Source organism: Zonotrichia albicollis, chromosome 2 (genome assembly GCF_047830755.1).
Source record: "Zonotrichia albicollis isolate bZonAlb1 chromosome 2, bZonAlb1.hap1, whole genome shotgun sequence".
NCBI lineage: Eukaryota > Metazoa > Chordata > Aves > Passeriformes > Passerellidae > Zonotrichia > Zonotrichia albicollis.
In genome coordinates this window covers 58,560,500-58,577,805 of record NC_133820.1, presented here as the reverse complement: position 1 = coordinate 58,577,805, position 17,306 = coordinate 58,560,500, and the positions used below count along the sequence as shown (strand labels likewise).

The 17,306-nt window shown below is 35.6% G+C and overlaps 1 protein-coding gene across 9 annotated transcripts in view; it reads right to left on the bottom strand.

Annotated features, from left to right (window-relative positions):
* The window catches only part of SGCG (sarcoglycan gamma), a 103,903-nt gene that overhangs the window by 19,429 nt on the left and 67,168 nt on the right, over positions 1-17,306 (bottom strand). For all 9 annotated transcript variants that reach the window (XM_074535242.1, XM_074535245.1, XM_026790688.2 and 6 more), the window contains 3 exons: positions 16,352-16,439; positions 6,006-6,125; positions 621-693 (listed from right to left, as the gene is read on the bottom strand). In XM_074535242.1, coding sequence (XP_074391343.1) covers positions 621-693; positions 6,006-6,125; positions 16,352-16,439 — 281 coding nt within the window. The remainder of the gene's footprint in view (positions 1-620; positions 694-6,005; positions 6,126-16,351; positions 16,440-17,306) is intronic.

Below are 17,306 nucleotides of genomic sequence, written 5' to 3'. Positions count from 1 at the left end.
TGCACAAAAAAGCCTATCCTTGAATTAAGGAGCTCTGAAACATACAAAGTACTTAATTATGATTTTCTCAGCGCAAACTGCTTTTTAGTAATTTTTGATGGTTTTTTCTTGATTTCACTTCTTTTCACCATCGTCTCTTTTCACCATCACCCCCAACCAATTTTTAATTCCCTTCATACATTAGAGCTTCATGCATTTCCAAACTTTTCTTCTTAGTCTGCTTCCTCAGATACTAGTTTTCAAAATACAGGTACTTTCCTCAGATACTAGTTTTCAAAAACCTTGACTAATTACAGGTTGATGACCTACTACAGACAAGCAACTTATATTGTAACTAAGTAGAAAAAGTCATATTTCAAAGTCTTTCAAAACTGCAAAATGGAAGTTTACAGAAAATCTTTCCACAGGGTTTTTAAATATATTCACCATCAGCAACAAACAATTCACAGTATAATTCAAAATTGCAGAACAATATGTATAATTTTCCTTCAAAATATTAACTTGTCCTATAACCCAGAAAAAAGTTATTAGCAATTCTGTGTTGAAAATCATGTGTTCAAAAAATGTGAATATTTATAGAAAATAACATTTACTTATTAGATTTATGTCTAAATTCTTACCTAAGCTGTTTAAAAGCTTCTGCTTTCACAAGTGGTGTTTCTACAGAATGTTCAAAAAGTGCCCCTTCAGGCCCTGCAAAAAAAAGCAAAAGATGAAAAAACATTTTAATGTAATACCTCAAATATAACACAAAAATAGCAAGAGTGGTTTTTTTAAAATGGCCATTTCGATGTTGGACATCAAGAAAACACATGTTAAGAATTAAAAGACAATTAAAATACAGCTATGTTATTACCATTGCAGTATTGGTTGGACAAATACAATACAGAAGTAATGTAAATGTACAGCTTTAAATTATTAAAATGGTCTGAAGACAGATAAATTTTAAACTACTTACAGAAATAAAATAAATAAATAAGATTTATACAATGTAACTTTCAATATAGTCAATAGAGATAATTAAACCCATACAAAATCTTTGCAAATGCTACAGGTCCTAAATAATCATATTTATTTCAAACTGCTCCATGCATATCACAATTTCTGTCACATAGCTTTATCAAAGATTCTCTCCTATTTACAGGCAGACTTGCTGAATATGAAATGGTGTTTCTGCAAGCAAGATGTTAATGACTACGGGATCAGATAGTTTACACCTTGATATATGTGTAGTTTCATTCCAAAGAGGAAGAAACAGTGGGCACCCAGCCTCACCAGGAGCCTGCTCAGGTCTCTGTTGGACCTGAAAATCTTCCAAGGACCTAGATTTCTGCTCTCCTGAGTATTAGCATTATTTCACATTATTTCAGTGTCACCAACCCAGTGACCACCTTCCTTCCACCTAAGCTCCACTAGGATCAGGCAATCAGCTGGCGTAGGGCAAAAGCCCCTCAGCAACAGAGGCAGCTCAAAAAAAGCAGCTGAACACCACCAACTACAGCAAGGGTGGAGCCTCTCAACTTCTGTGCCTTGGCTTTTTGAATGTACTCATCAAAAACTGGAGAGGTCTTAGGTTGAGAGATCTTCTCTGGCTTTGAGGATTCATATACCTGAGCACTTTCCAGGTGAATATGTAGCAAGGCAATATATTTTAATAGTTAGGGTATTAGTCAAGGTGGCTTGTCTGGCTGCTCTTTATGCCATTACCCTCTGGAAAGAATTCTGAGCTGTAGAAATCCCTAGGTTAGGGATTTGGGCTCTGTGTAGACAGAGAATGGCAATGGAGGATTAAAAGGTATGGTGTAGGTTGTATAAATGTGGTATTAGATTGTATTAAATGTGGTATAAAGGGAGAAAGAGAATTAAAAATTGGTTGGGGCAACCTCAGAGAGCATGGTAAAAAGAAAATAAGTGAAATCAAGAAAAAACATTAAAATTAATACATTGCTGAGACAACTGATAGGAAGACTGTCTTTTCACGAGGATTGCTGGAAAATTCTCAGGATGTCCTGAGAAGGCATAAAATGTGCTGCTTTTTGACAAGAGTTTTAGCTGAAATCCTGATTTCCTAGAATGAAATCTCCTTGAGGGAAGAGAAGAACCCAAGATACAAGAATTACCATATTAAATCACTTCACCACTTTGAGCAATCATTGATTTACTAAGCTTGAATTTAAATTTTATTTAGCTGTTGATACTCTTATAAATTTAAATAGATTAATTTTTCTGTAAATTACAAACTGGCATGAATATAATACTGGAAAATATAAAATTTATTAATTCAGACAGAGCATTAACCCTGCTTCATTAACATTTCAGTTCATGTTCATTAACATTGAGAATATTCTGCAGCTTAAGGAATTAAAAATATTTATCAGAAAATGCTAATTTGATACAACTAAGATATTTTGCAGGGATATGCTGATACGACAGAAGTGCAGATGTGGCACCTGGGGACAAGATTTAGCAGTAGACTTAGCAGTGTTGGGCTAATGGTTCAGCTTGGTGATCTCAGGAGTTCTTTTCCAATGTAAGTGATTCTATGATCCCATGATTCTATAAAGCAAGGAAGTGGTTACAGAGATAGTACCAGTTTCATGGAAATAGAGGCTAATGGAAGAAAGAGAACAGGAAACATCAGTTTTAATGTTCTGGGCAGTGGCCAGATGGTGTAAAATGGAATGAAAAGGCTTATTTCCATATTCTAGAGCTCACCTCTAAGCACGAATAAAACCTTGACTTTAATGTGAGTAAAGCTTCTTCATCAAACAGCATTACGTTTTAACAGTATGCCACTAAAACAAAAAAATCTCAGGGCAACCTTTTTTGGAAAATGGTCCTAAATTGATTTTCTGTCTTCATTTCCTAGTTTAACTGTGATATGACTATTACTATATTTACTATTTTTTAGGCTACTGTTTATTAAGATATTGTAATTTATTCCTAAAATACACAAGAACAAGATTCTAATTTTCTCAATGACACGTTTGAAGCCAGCAAGATTCATTAACACCCCACGCACCCTATCAAGCGAGGACCATTTGCCTTCTCAAAGTCTAACAGAATGTTTACTCATACCCTCAAATTGCCTCCTACTTAACTTACCTTCTGAGCAGAAGTGTTTAAATTAAACACACACTGTCACATTGCACTTCAGCATTAGCTACGCAAACTGAAATCCTTTGCACAGAACAGAGCAAATACTCCAGGGGATTTTTATAAAAGACAAACAAGCAGAAGGGCAAGTAGTAAACTGGAGAAAGGGTGATAGAAATATGCTTCTCCATAAAAAAACTGATCCTCTCTGCCCTGCCAGCTTTCCTTTAAGGAAAAAAGCATAGGTGTGGCACCTGGGGATGTGATTTAGAGGTGAACATAGCAGTGTTAGGTTTATGGCAGGATGTTAGAGATCTTCTCTAACCTTTAAAATTCCATGTTTCTATGAGCCTGCCATGACGACATTATAGAACTAGTCAATACAGTTACAAGGTGGTTTCACTGTCACCAATGCCAGCTGAATGTACAAAACCTTTCCAGAACAAAACATGGATGTTCAGTACTGCCACAGCAACATAATAAATGCCTGCAAAACACAGGTCCTTACTGAAATAATATTGAAGAGGATGCAGTTTTTGTCCATGCTCCTTCAGAAGCAGTTATTTTCACAAAGGGCTAAACCCAGCTTCAGTTTCATATACACTGAGATGTGTCTGTGATGTAGATGTCACAGATGAGCCAAAGGCAGTGCTTCTTTGCCTCCTCCTATGTCCTCACCGTCATCTGGGACACCCTTGTGTGTCCTGCCTGGCCTCCAGCTGCCACAATCACAAGAAGCATTTCCTGGAGATAAAGTGATACCATGTGGTGTCTCACACAGCCCAGGGTGTTTCACACGCAGCTGGATGTTAATGTTTGAGCATGTGAGCTCAGCCTCTATCCGCTCTCCTCCAAGGGAGAAGACAAGCCCTGGAGCCCTCCCCAAAGCAGAGAAGAGCATTTGGTGGGCAAAAGAGCTCTGTCTGGGGCCGGTGCCGGCATCTCTCTGTGCTCCAGGGAAGTGTGACCACCCAGACCTGCCAGTGACCCTGCGGGGTATCGGAGGCACGTTCCTGGTTGAGGCTTTTCCCAGGCATTTGCTCTTCTTTGATTTGCACTGCTCTATTCTACAAACGGGCCACAGAATGTCTGACTGAAATAGTATGAGTTGAAACATACTAATTGTAGGAAAATGACAGGTGTTGGGTTGGATTATATTACTCTTAGACATTTACCTTTGTCTTGAAATATCACAAATCATACACATTTGCTCTCTGCTATATTATATTTTAGCTGAAAACTGTCAGGTTTTCTAAAAATCATTGCTGAGCTTTTCATCATTCACATAAATAAGGAGAAGTAACATCAAATAGTTCACTACACTGTACATAAAAAACTGCAAAAATGTTCTTTGTGTATTTTATGCCAAGGATTATCTATTTTTTATGGCGTGAACTTTTCAAAATTTATTTCACATTGATCTTATTCTCTATCTAAGATGTTTAAAAATAGTCTCAGTATATATTAGTGTTACTAATTTACCCTTCATGCTAATAGTATCATTTAAATCACAATTTTAATAAATTAATTTGAAGCAAAGTAGGCATGAATCTCCTCTCACTTACATTAATTTTACACTGAAATAACCTCACTGACTTTAATGTATTTGCTTTTGAATTTTACTACAGTATTAAAAAAAAACAGGCAATGTGTCTTAGTACAATATCTGCTGAAGTAAATAATTATCAATGCACTGTAAAGATTAATATTGGATGAGTGAGTCATTAATATTAGCATAGCAATTTCAACTCATGTATGAATGATTTTTACTTACTTTGAGCAGAGACAGACCTTTTCCAAATCAGTTAACAATTATGCAGTTTTTCATATCTTTGTTAAACACGCTTTTCTATTAAAGTTTAGCATCCCTTGGGCAAACAATAATTATTTGATATGGTTTCCTGGTTAAACAAAGTTGTAATTTCAATTAGGTTAAAAAGTAAGAAACCTTAAGATAAGACCCTCAGGCGTAAACAAAATTTATTAACACAATTATTATAACTTAACTTTGACTTTGAATCACTAATTGTATAGTTACTACCATATTTATACTTTTGACAGTGAAATAATATGAATATATTAATTGAAATGAAGACCTCAAGATTCCAGAGGACCAGTAATTAGGGAAGGCCAAATATGGCAGTTGCAATCAGGTAAAAAATATTAAAAAATTAATTGAAAAGAAATTACAGAATAATTTCAATATTTTCTTTGATGGATTCTTCTGCTCAAAAAGAGAAATCACACCTTGATGTATCTATTTTAATGCCACCTAGAAAATGAAGGTTGACTTTATCAGGATGTATGAAAGGAAGTAGCTTTTCATGTGATAACTTTGACATATTACTTTGTAAATGAATACTTCAGTGATTTGAAGAAACAGCCTAAGACAAACTTTTCTCTTGACAGGTGACATTTAAGATATACTACAAATATCTTCCTGTGACATATGTGCTACTCACAGAACAGAAGTACAGTAGCTTTCACTTTGAAAGATAAAATCGTATAAAAATATCAGAGATATTTCTCTCTCTAAAGTTTTCAAAGATCAGACTCATTACTACTCAGAATGGAATACCTAGAATTTTTTCAGCTTCAGACAGTGTGCACTGAAAACATTAAATAATTCATAAAAAGATGGACCATTACAGTTCCAGCTATGAATGGCTTTAAAATAAAAAACACACATATTTACACATTTTATGAAATATTTACACATATATATACACACACACACACATATATAAATGTCTTAGATTAGAAAAAAGGTCAGATTATCTTCATATTTCTGTTTCCTAATGAGGTAAAACAAGAACTTGCATTCACACATAATAACATATTTAAAAATGCCATTCTTATTGAGCCTTTCATATGAGTGTTATCTAAGCATTTTTTAAACCGTTACAAACCTGTGACTCGAAGCTTATCTGTGCCAATTACAACTTCATTTTCATCCACTGTAAAAAGTGGCTTTCCATCCTTTGAGTTGATCTGAAATTGCTGACTGTGGAATTCTACCATTTTAGGACCTGCAAAAGACAGTAGAATAATGGAATAATTTCATCATTTTTCTTCAATTTTATATATAAATTAATAATTTTAATTGGTGTGTTAACAATGTAGTGACTCATTTAAGTACACTGAAGGGCATGAAGCACTCAGATATTCTAAGGATAGTGAACTTATAAGTTCTGAAATTGGTTAAGTCTATTTACATGATATAATTTGTTGTTCAAAACCATGTCCTGGAGTCTTCCTTTGTAGTTGGGTTTCCAGGGAATCTAGAAAATCCCACACAAATTGATCCAGACTAACATTCATGTCCTTGGTGTTGAAACTGCTTTGATAAAATGAATCTATCTTTTCTTTTTCTTTTTTCTTTCTTTCTTTTTTTTTTTTTGAAACAGAAACTAATTATCAAAGTCTTTGCAGCATCATCCCTTTTCATTAGGGAAGCTCAAATGCTTTAAAATAACAAACATCCCATGTAAGAGCAGGACCTCAGCTCTTCCTAACAGATGCCAGTTTGGCTCCACTTATCTAACAAATGCTACTGATCATGTTCTTAAGGGTTTCAAGAAACTAAGAGAATATTTGCAATTGATTCTGGTACTCCAAAAATGAAAATAGTATGAGAAAGAGAGTCTGTGCATACTTCCAGATCCAAAATTCACTAAAACATCCTGTTCTACAATATTGGCTTGGTAAGCAGATAAAAATCAAACCCTTAATATTCCCTGTTCTAACAACCTGATCAATTAAAATTCACACCACATCGAGCCTGAATATCTATTACATAGAGTTGTCATCATAAATCTATGTTCAGAATTAAAATTACAGAGAATGGTCAATGCAGTTAAGACTCCTTTTCGGCAATTTTTAATAAATGTATTTCACAGACTATCCACAGGACCGAGAGGCACTGAACTGCTTCCTTCCCATTAAGAACCTGTTTTCCCATGTCTGCTCCCATAAATGTTAAATATATTTCAGGTAGTAATTCTCAAAAGAAATGGGATTTTTTTTTTAGCTCTTATGTGAAAGGGGCATTAAATACATGCAGGCATTTGACAAAATCTGGTTGGTAGCTGGTAAGACAGAAGCACACCATGAGGCTCCATACCTATTGCTTATTGCTTCACTCAGCAGATGTAAAACATTGATTTTAACTGTCCACCAAACACAAAGAAAGAGTTAGAGATGCCATAATGTCCTAAACAAGGGCAACAATTTTAAGGCATAAAACCCAATACTGATTCTACCTGAATAAGGAGGACAGAGGGCTGAGCTCTGCATTACGTTATGCTCTGCAGCACATGGTGCACCCAAGCACAATCTTATGGACCCCAATATGGCTCTTCTCTAAAGCTGTTCTGAATCCCAAGACTTTATTTCTGAGAAGTATGTTGCAAAAAGTGAGATCAGAAAATATCTTTGTCAAGAGAAAAGGCCTTAAACAGTATTTTTAAAAAAAATTTACAGCAAAAGAAACAGTTCTGGGTAAGTGAGGCAGGGATGGATCCCTGTCAATGGTTTCCTAGAGAATCTTGGTTAAGGTTTTGTTAAGGTCCCTTCCAACCTGAGTCATTTTATGGGTTAGTGATTGATTGTTCCTGTTTGTGCTCAGCAACAATAATGAAACTGGCCTTTTATGTAGCGTAGCTAGATCCTTGTGTTTTCAAACAAATCAAAGGCCTGAGTAAAATGGATATTATCAACTTTACCAGTGCTGCAGGGGCTGGTCCCTCATCCTTCCCATTCATCCAATCCCATGATTTTAAAAACTAGCTTAATTAAGGAAAAAACTCTGCAGGCAGTGTGAGAGCACTTACTGAACATTTTGTACGTTCCAAAGCTACTTCAACTTGTCTCTCTTTGGAACTCCAACTCATGACCCTTGCCCACGCTGGATTTGCATTCAGACTGTTTGATCCTGGACCTTGCACACTTGAATAAATCCTTAACAAGAATCTTTAAGTCCACAGTTTTCTTAACACAAGTGCCCCACTAATGTGAGACAAGGACTGTCCTATAGATAATCTTCAATATCAGAGAATGGTATGAATAATAACTGATGTATTTTGAATCTTAAGAAGGAATGATAGGGTAAACAAAATTCAAGCATATGATTTATTCATGCTAGAGATGAGGTATCTCAGGGTTTCAAAAAGAAATAATAGACTTTTACATAAATGGGAAAAAGTTTATGTAATGAAAAGGAGCAACTAATTTCTCTTAATGGTATTCCACAATACACATAAACTAGCTATATTGCAATAATACTAACTGTATCATAATCCCAGTGAGATTAATTTTCAACTCACAAACAGCAGCCAAACTCAGTATCTGAAAGTGTAATCTCCTAATACCTAAATGTGTTTTGTTTACCACTCTAGCATATTAACTACATATAAGTCAACTAATACTATATAATCATATTTGCTGATAAAATCCTATGATTAAAAATGCAACCTGACTGAATGCAGGTTAAGACAATATTTGTCTTCTGATTGCTGTGAGATGTGTCACACGAATTTCCAGGTCAATGGGTTATTCTTGCATATCAGGCTGATTATTGCCTACTGTTCCTGTGTGTTTCCTCTTTTCAGTGCAGTCCTGAAGCAGACCTTGTAAGTGATCTTCACATCACATACCTCTAGACACTGAGGATGCTGCTTTAAATGGTCAACTTTTTTTTTTTTTACCAAAAAGAAACTGACATGCTGCTAAACAGTCTTCATTTTCATTTGTCCTCACTCTTTACACCCCTAGAGATTTTCCGAGGAAGGAAGCTCTTGTTTAGTGACTCTGTTTCAGTTGAAAAGCATTTTAATAAACTGTCTTCTACTGCTACACAACCTTTGAATTCCAGGCCAATACAAATATAGATGTACCAGACAGCAAAGGATCTTCTGTCAAAATCAGGGCCAGCCATAAAATAAATACCTGCAAATGCTTAATGCCAATGAAACCTGAGGAGTCTGAAATTTGAAGAGTCTGCCTACATGTTACCAGTAGGCAGACTCTTCAAATAGTTCTGCCAAATACTAAGCGTTTTTACTGAGTCTTTAGATCTTTCAGAAGAAAAGGCTTTCCAACATTGGATTTACTTCTATCACTAAGTAATTTAATATCTTTTATTTTCTTATTCTCTTTTTTCATCTGCCATTTCTAATTAACCTATGGCTGTCAGCTACTCTGTATGTTTTGCTCTTCTCCTACCACCTAGAATCATTGAAGTATTGGGTATAAACTAAAGTCCAGACTGCTCTTTGATATTCCTATGCAATCTCCTTTTCCAGTTAATTTTTATTAAACTAAAGCACCTTACTTAAAATAAGATCTCATTAAAAGGGTATTAAAAACGTAATACTCCTACAGATTCAGTTCTCATTTCATGTATGATAGAATACAATACCAATAAATGTAAAGTCCTTACTTTCAGAACCATAAAGTTAGGTATATTTTCATATGGAAAGGTATGGTATTTCAATAGAACAAAGGTATTACTATAGGGAATGTGCACGTTGCACATACACATTTTATGTCTGTAACATACATCTCTCATAGGTTTGAACAACAACTCTAATACATGAATAGAACACTTGCTGATCCTATTTCCCCTTTTCCTCTCAGTTCTCCTTTTATGCAATGGATGAAACAATTATGTCCTCTCAGATCAAAGTCAAAGTGCCTTACTGTGACCACTGCTTATATTTTGTTGTGATCTGTGATTGAACACAGGTCTAGTGATCTTAAAAAATTGGTCACCTTTTCTCACAGGCTTAATGAATCCAAATTTTGTTGCATGAAGAACTTCAACAGGAAAAGCTGAAACATACATAAGATAAGGTGAAAAGGAAAATACTAAAGGAGATAAGGCATGATAATATGAAATCCTCTATGCAGAGAGGATAGTTGATCTCTCATCCCTAAGTGAGTACTTTATCGTCAGTATAATGGATATTCTTCTTCCCCTTTTCCTTTTTTTTGATAAAAAAAGAAATCCATGAGTGTATTTGCATAAGGTCAACTCATGCACTGTGTTTCAGCGGTATTTTAAGCCTACCTACTGGATGTGGGCAGAGGACAGTGTGAGAGGATCAGCTGAACAGATGGAGCACGATTCATTTCACAACATTCATTTCACAACTGCTGTCTAGTACCATTATACATTCTTTTGTGTTCTCTGCCTGGCCTTCAGCTTATTTCAGATGTCCTAGTGTCCAGGATTTCTATATCAGACCAGAAAGTCTGACATGGGGTCTGTAAGCAACGTGAGCCCTTCCAGCGTGTCAGGTGAAGACTGGGCAAGACTGAATCACAGAAGAATGCAAGCCAGAGGTCACCTCTCTATGTCCCATCTCCTAACTACAGCAGGGTCAGCTTGGCTGGAAGTTAGATAAAGGTGCTCAGGGTCTTGTCCAGATGAAGTTTTAACACCTCTGAGGAAGGGGATTTATCAGACTCCCTGGGCAATCTGTTCCCATGGTTAACCATGGAAGAGTGGTGAGTCTCACGCACCCCTTCTATGCAGTTGCATTTTGCCTCTCTGCAAACCATGACCATTGCCTTTTGCCCATTTGCTGCGCACCTCAAGTCTGGATTCACGCTAGTGATTGGACAGCAGGAAATGGCCTCAACCAAGAGAGCTTCAGGTTTGATATTAGGAAAAAGTTTCTCCACTAAAAGAGTGGTTAAACCTTGGAATAAGCTACCCAGGGAAGTGGGTTCAGAAGCATTGAAAAAATGAGTAGATGTGGCACTTTGTGATATGCTTTAGTTGGCATGGTGGTATTTGGTCAAAGGTTGGACTTGACCTTGGAGGTCTTTTTCAGCTTTAATGATTCTATGATTTATTTTGTCTCTAGCCCTCCTAGTACCCGGTGCCCATTAGAAGCTCTCCTTAAACCTTCTCTTCTTGCAGGTTAAACAAACACACCCTCTTCAGACTCTTACACTTCATTGCTTCCACTCCCTGGCCATCTGAGCAGCTCCCTGGGTGGCTCGCAGCTCCATCCCACTGGAGAGGGTCTACAGTATTCCAGCTGCAGCCTCCGCCTCCCAGATGAGGGATGGTGCAGCCCAGCGTGCTCCTAGTGCTCACTGCCACAAGGCTACACTGCAGGAACATGTTCAAGCTGCCCATCAGGATTGGGGGTGTGTTCTGCACACCTGCTGCACAAAGATAGGGGTGTGGCTCCTCCTTTGGGCAGTAGCTGCCATCAGGGTTCAAAACTGCTGTTGCATTTGAAGCGACTAGGATTTTAGATGTACTTAATTATCCAAATTCTATCTTAGATTATAATCTCAGTAAATTTCAGCCACTTTAAGCTAACTTTACGAATTCCTCTAGCATTAACCACTGCCAAAAATTCAATTAGTTTTGGTGCAGAAACTATCCTCATCTTTAGCAGTAACTATTACCTTCCAATTACCACCCAATTACTTATGTTAATGATTATTGTACCACTGAAACCAAAATATATTTGGGATTGCAAATTTATTGAAACTTTTAAAATTGGGAAGGTTGTAACATCTTTAATATTTCCCCTTTTTTCACTTATTTTTAATTATTTCCTCCAATTGGAATAAAGAGACAATGAAGCTACTCAGAAGAGTGATTGCTCTCTGATGACAGACAAGTATCCCCCAAATGGTTATTTTCCGAATAAAAAGTGGCTTCCCAAATATTAGTGGTTTTTTTTTCAGAACAAAGCTTTGTAGAATTATGTTCTCTTCTAGACTGAGAAGAAAAGTGACAGCACAGGATTCAAGTCGCCTGGGCCAGGTTTAATTTTCTCTTAATGTGATGCTGTCCTGTTTAACAAGTCGGCAATGCACGTTATCATAGAATCAGAGAATGGTCTGGGTTGGACGGGACTTTAATGAATGTGTAGTTTCAAACCCCTGAAATGGGAAGGGGCACCTCCCAATACATCAGGTTTCTCAAAGCTCCATCCAAGCCTGGCCTTGAACACTTCCAGGGATGGGGCAGCTACAGTTTCTCTGGGCATGCTGTTCCAGTGCCCCTCCACCCTCACATTAACTATCTGATTAACTGCTAGAGGATGTTTTAATTCTGGCTTAAGTCAGTCTGTCTGACTGTGAACATCATTGTGAACTTCTTCAGAAAGATTATCATATTTGGGGACAGGGTGTGCATATCTTGCTACCATAAGCATCTTACTCTACATGGTGCTTAGACCATCAATGGTGGTTTTTTTCAGAAGAGGATACTTTTTCTTTGAGTCTAAGTATTAAACTGCAGTTTGATTTGCTTAACTAGGTCTCATTTAAACATATCTTGAATATTTCTTGCTGTTTTCTGCTATTTGTTTTAATTCTTTTGAACATGATATACATTCAAATACTCAATGGTCTCACCAAAGACTAAAAGCATTTGCATTTAATGCATATTAAAAAGCATATGCATTTAATGCCTATTCTCTTAAAAAGGAGAATTGGTCAAAAAGTATGTAGAATGTTTTAGCAGCCGCCTGTCAACTCTCTAAATCTTATCCATCTAACCAAATTTTACTTTTACATAAACTAGCATGTATGTCTTTATATGATCAGATTCACTGCTAGCTAAAATTTTTATACTTTAGGAAGCAAACACTCCTACTTTAATCCCCTTCAAATAAATACTCCAAACTCTTGATCATAGAAATTCTTAATCACCTCAAAAATACTTCAATGAATTTTCAGATTTATCCTTCTATTAACTGCTTCTATGTTGTATCTTCCTTTCTTATAGCCCAGCTGGACACCAATTAAAGTTGTGCAAATAATCATCTTGCAGACAAAGATCTTCAAGGAATACGTTCTGCCTTTTATCTTAGAGATAAGAAAGAATTTATTTGGACAAAAATGGGATTTTTAATGAAAGACTTCTGGGAAAAATAAAGAAGGAAAAGCTAAATGATTTTACAATGTCATTAAGTTTATGAAACTGGCTTTGGGATTTTCCCTGTGAAAACAAGATCAAACTCTTCTTAGAGTCATCATGCTTCCTTAGCACTGTTTTCTTCCTCCTATGGCTCCTATGGAAAACTACCATAACTTGAAAAGAAATATTGAAATGCTGATAAACCCCTACATGATTTGACTTTGGAAAGCAGTAGTTTTCTAAATGGCAATTATCAGTGCTAAAGCAATGTATGAGGTACTGACACTGATCTGTTTCCTCAGAACATTGTTCCAGTCTGAAAAAAGAGATAGCACAAATACTCTCATTGTAACAGCTGTTCAGGTTAATGTTAGAGACATAGTCTCAAAGCAGAATTTTGACTGTAATTCTGTTTTCACACTGCATAAGCCATTTTGACTTTCACCATATTCCCATGCTTTCTGAGTGAAGCTGATTTCATGCTTAACAATGTAGAACAGCTTCATAATCCAACTATCTAAATAAATTCCTACAAGCTTTAGACACTTTAAACTGAACCCCTGAACTAAGCTACTGATGTTACTATTCCTTGGTGTAAAAAAATTGAAATAGGACAAGGATCAGCAACCCATTCTACTGGAATCTGCTCTCACAAAACTTTCATGACTTTGGAAACCTTTTTTCTTTTTTTAAACAACTTTAATTTTTTTTTCTTAAATTTTCTCCTGAAAAAGACATATTACAAGGAGAATTTAGGATCTTCTGTAAGTTGAAACCTCCTTACAAAATCATTTAAAGACAGATATCTTAAAAATCTGGTCCTACTTTTCAGCAGAGACAGTTGCAAATATGCGGCTCCTATTGACTTACTATCCATGACTGAACCAGAACTGCAAAAGCTGACTGTATTATTTTCATCTGCTGATAAGCTGTACATAGACGTTTATGCTTACTTAGGTAAAACATAATTTACTATTTGATACCAATGTTGCTCTTAAAGATTTCATAATTCACTATATAGTCTAAATGTTTCTTTTGTACATAATATATTTATCATCAATCAATATTGAAAAAGTTTGACAAGTTTTTTGTACTAAGTTGATTTATTATTGCTCTGGATTTAAAATCAAAAGTGCTGCATTGCTCTTCTATTCTAGGATTGAATAAGGCTTTGAAGTTGTTAAGAACAGTAATCTTGGAAATCATAATTAGCACCTTTGTGGATTACCAAAGAAAGTTCTAGATATTTCAGTTTTGAAAGTTGATAAGTAAGCTGTAACAGTGATACTTGAATCGTATTAATGATTCTAAGGAGAGGAGCTATTCTAATGAAAATATTCACTATCTGTTTTGTACACATTGTTGGCTTGCATATAAGCAACTCTCTCCACAACTTTCTTAATTCCCTATGACTATTAGACCTGTACATTCCCAGAACTATGCTTTGCTTAGATTCCTTCCTTGCTGTCTGTGGGCCAACATCCTTCGGAGTCCCATTTCTCCTAGAAATATTAACAAAGCCATCATTTCCCTTAAATAAAATCTTATTTCCTTTTATGCCTTGTTTTGTTCCTGTTTGTTTATTTGTAAAAAGGAATTAAAATAAAATGGGTGTTTTTATCATCCAGGGAGCCACTGCAGAAAAAAAAAAAGAATGAAGAATGTAATTGTGCTTTTTTTTCTTTAATTATGGTCCCTATTATTTTGAAATTATCATTTCCCTGGCAAGCACTTTTTGAAGTATTTGCATTTAGTGAGACTTCTGAAAGCAGTGTAATTATGGGTTGCAGTACAAAACTCAATATCTACAGCATTTTGATTTAAAAAACAATGTTCAGACAACTCCTCCAAGAGGTATTGCATGCAGACGAACTGAGAGGCATGTAGAAGCTTTAAAGCCAGAGTAATCATGTTGGAATTTGCTCACATTTTATGTCTTTTTTGTATATCTGTGATTCATGAAGGAATGCATAATATGTGCTTATTATCTTCATAGGGGGTATTTCACAGAAACTCAAGTAAAGATTTGTTTCACATCTCTTGTGTGAATTACTTGTGTTGAAGACTGGGTATTTAAATCATTCTTAGTAACTGATTAAATTCTTTTAAAAGATCATTTGAATCACAATTTCCATGAGTTAAAAGGTATTTTTGTTATAATCTTGCGAGAGATGCTATATTATATTGTCATCTCTGGAACAATTCCAAGCTTATCTATACGACTTCTTCACAATTGCAAATAGTCCTATTTATAAGAGGACTAGAGTTTTAAGACATAATTGCAGCACATTGGCAATTGTGGAAGATATTAACTCTTTAGCAAAGGCTTGTGCATATAAAATGAGTATGCCACACACCTATTTATCACACTACTTTTGATAAATATTTAGCAGTATTTTCTTAAGACAAGTCATGCAGATCTTTATGATTGACAGAATTAAAAAAAGGGAATCTGAAAGCATTTAAAGACTGAAGTGAGATAAATTGTATAATTATACATTTTTAAGTGGAATAACAGGCTCCTTTATATATTTTTTTCCTTTTGTTTGAAAACAGTGAGGCTTGAAAAACATTACATGAATTGAAATGGTAATTCTTCAAACAGGAGTTGTCACAGAAGTTACACAGTCTCAACAGCACTGAAAAGTTGCTCATCAATGCTCTGCTGGATCCCAATTTAGTAAACTGCTTAAACATACCAAGTTAGGCTACAGTTAAATGAACAGGAATTTATGCTTTGCTGCCTGAGGACTTTGTAAAAAATGTGTGAAAAACTTGCTAGATTTTTCTCCAATGTCAAATAAAGGTTGAAAAATAGTAACAAAGCTAAGAAAAATTTTGTCATGGCTTACACATATTGTTGCCATTATTGCCTTAAAAATATGATTTAAAGAGTAAGGTCAGGTTATTTTTTCTGCCAAGATCTCTCACTTATATCTGCCAAGATCTATTGATTTCACCGACTAAACCGATGTATTTTACTGCTACCATAGATAGTAAAAGATAAATGTCTGAGTTTTGAACTTGAATTTTTTTAGGATGTCTGCTTAAATGTATTTTCTCAGAAATTGATTTGCAACTATCAATAGATATTTACACAAGGAAAAAGGGTAACTTTTGCAGAGACCTTTCTTGCATAACTCTGCAATAAAGAAGTGCTTCAAATATTTGAAGAATTATTGCTTAACTGAGAAACTGAAAATATAGTGCTGCTTTTTACTAAGTGGCAGATGGACTATTCAAATATGACCATAATAGTAATAAATAATAATGTGTTTAGTGCTTTATATTCTCAAATCTCTATACAAATATTCATTACAATGTTTCCAAAGCAATGGACAAGGAATAACCACTCAGACTTACCCACATTTAATCTGCCTGTGACCTCCCCATTTGAATTGCGAGCATTCACAGTCACATTGTGAGTAGACTGGAGAAGCAGTGATGAGTCCTGAAGTATGGAGAAAGAAAATAAAGTATGTTAGATAGTACAATTAGAATTGTGAACCATTTTCAAAATTTAGTCTAGTGTTGGTATCAACTCAGTCACTGAAAGGTCTTTGCAGCTACAAAACTATCCACAGATCTCATCAAATAATGTGGGCACATATTTCTGATTACTAATACTACGTCAGATTTAAAGTAAGAAAAATAATTAAAGGAAATAGGCCAGGTGAACAAAACCTGTGTTACTGGACCAATGAACATGGCTGCTAACATTTTATCTTTTGGAAAAAAATGCTTTAGTACTAGATTCAGTACCTGTCAGTACATAACTCAAGCCATTTAATTGAGTGTGAGCACTCTAAATAGTATGAATTTGAGAATTCATACTATTGTATTAACTTGGTGAGAAACATGCTGTGCATTCTGCTTCCTCAATGGTCCATGCAGTCTGTGGCCTAATTTTGGCATCTGGCACTGGCTCTCCAGGCAAGGAAGCTCTAACAGTCAGTGATGGAGAGTGGCAGGCTGACTAGATCAGTGCTGACTTTAACAGATGACAGTACAGGTGATTTTCAGAGTAATCACAGTGGCCACTGTCTTTACTTGACATTAAGTATCAGAAAACTATTTGGGTACACAAATCTTATCACTCACTTGGATCACCAAACTGTAACTTCAAACTGGTAGACTTCAAAAAAAGGGGAAGAAGTTTTCTGCAGTACAGGTGTTTTCATACTAAAGCACACTTTGTCTCTGGAGGACAAGCACTCAGTAAGTGATAAGAAGTGCCTATGCAGATCTCAGTTGCCAAAGCATCAGGGAATACATATGAAGAGAGTATCAGCAAGCTGCCTGCTTGCCTGCTTGTGAC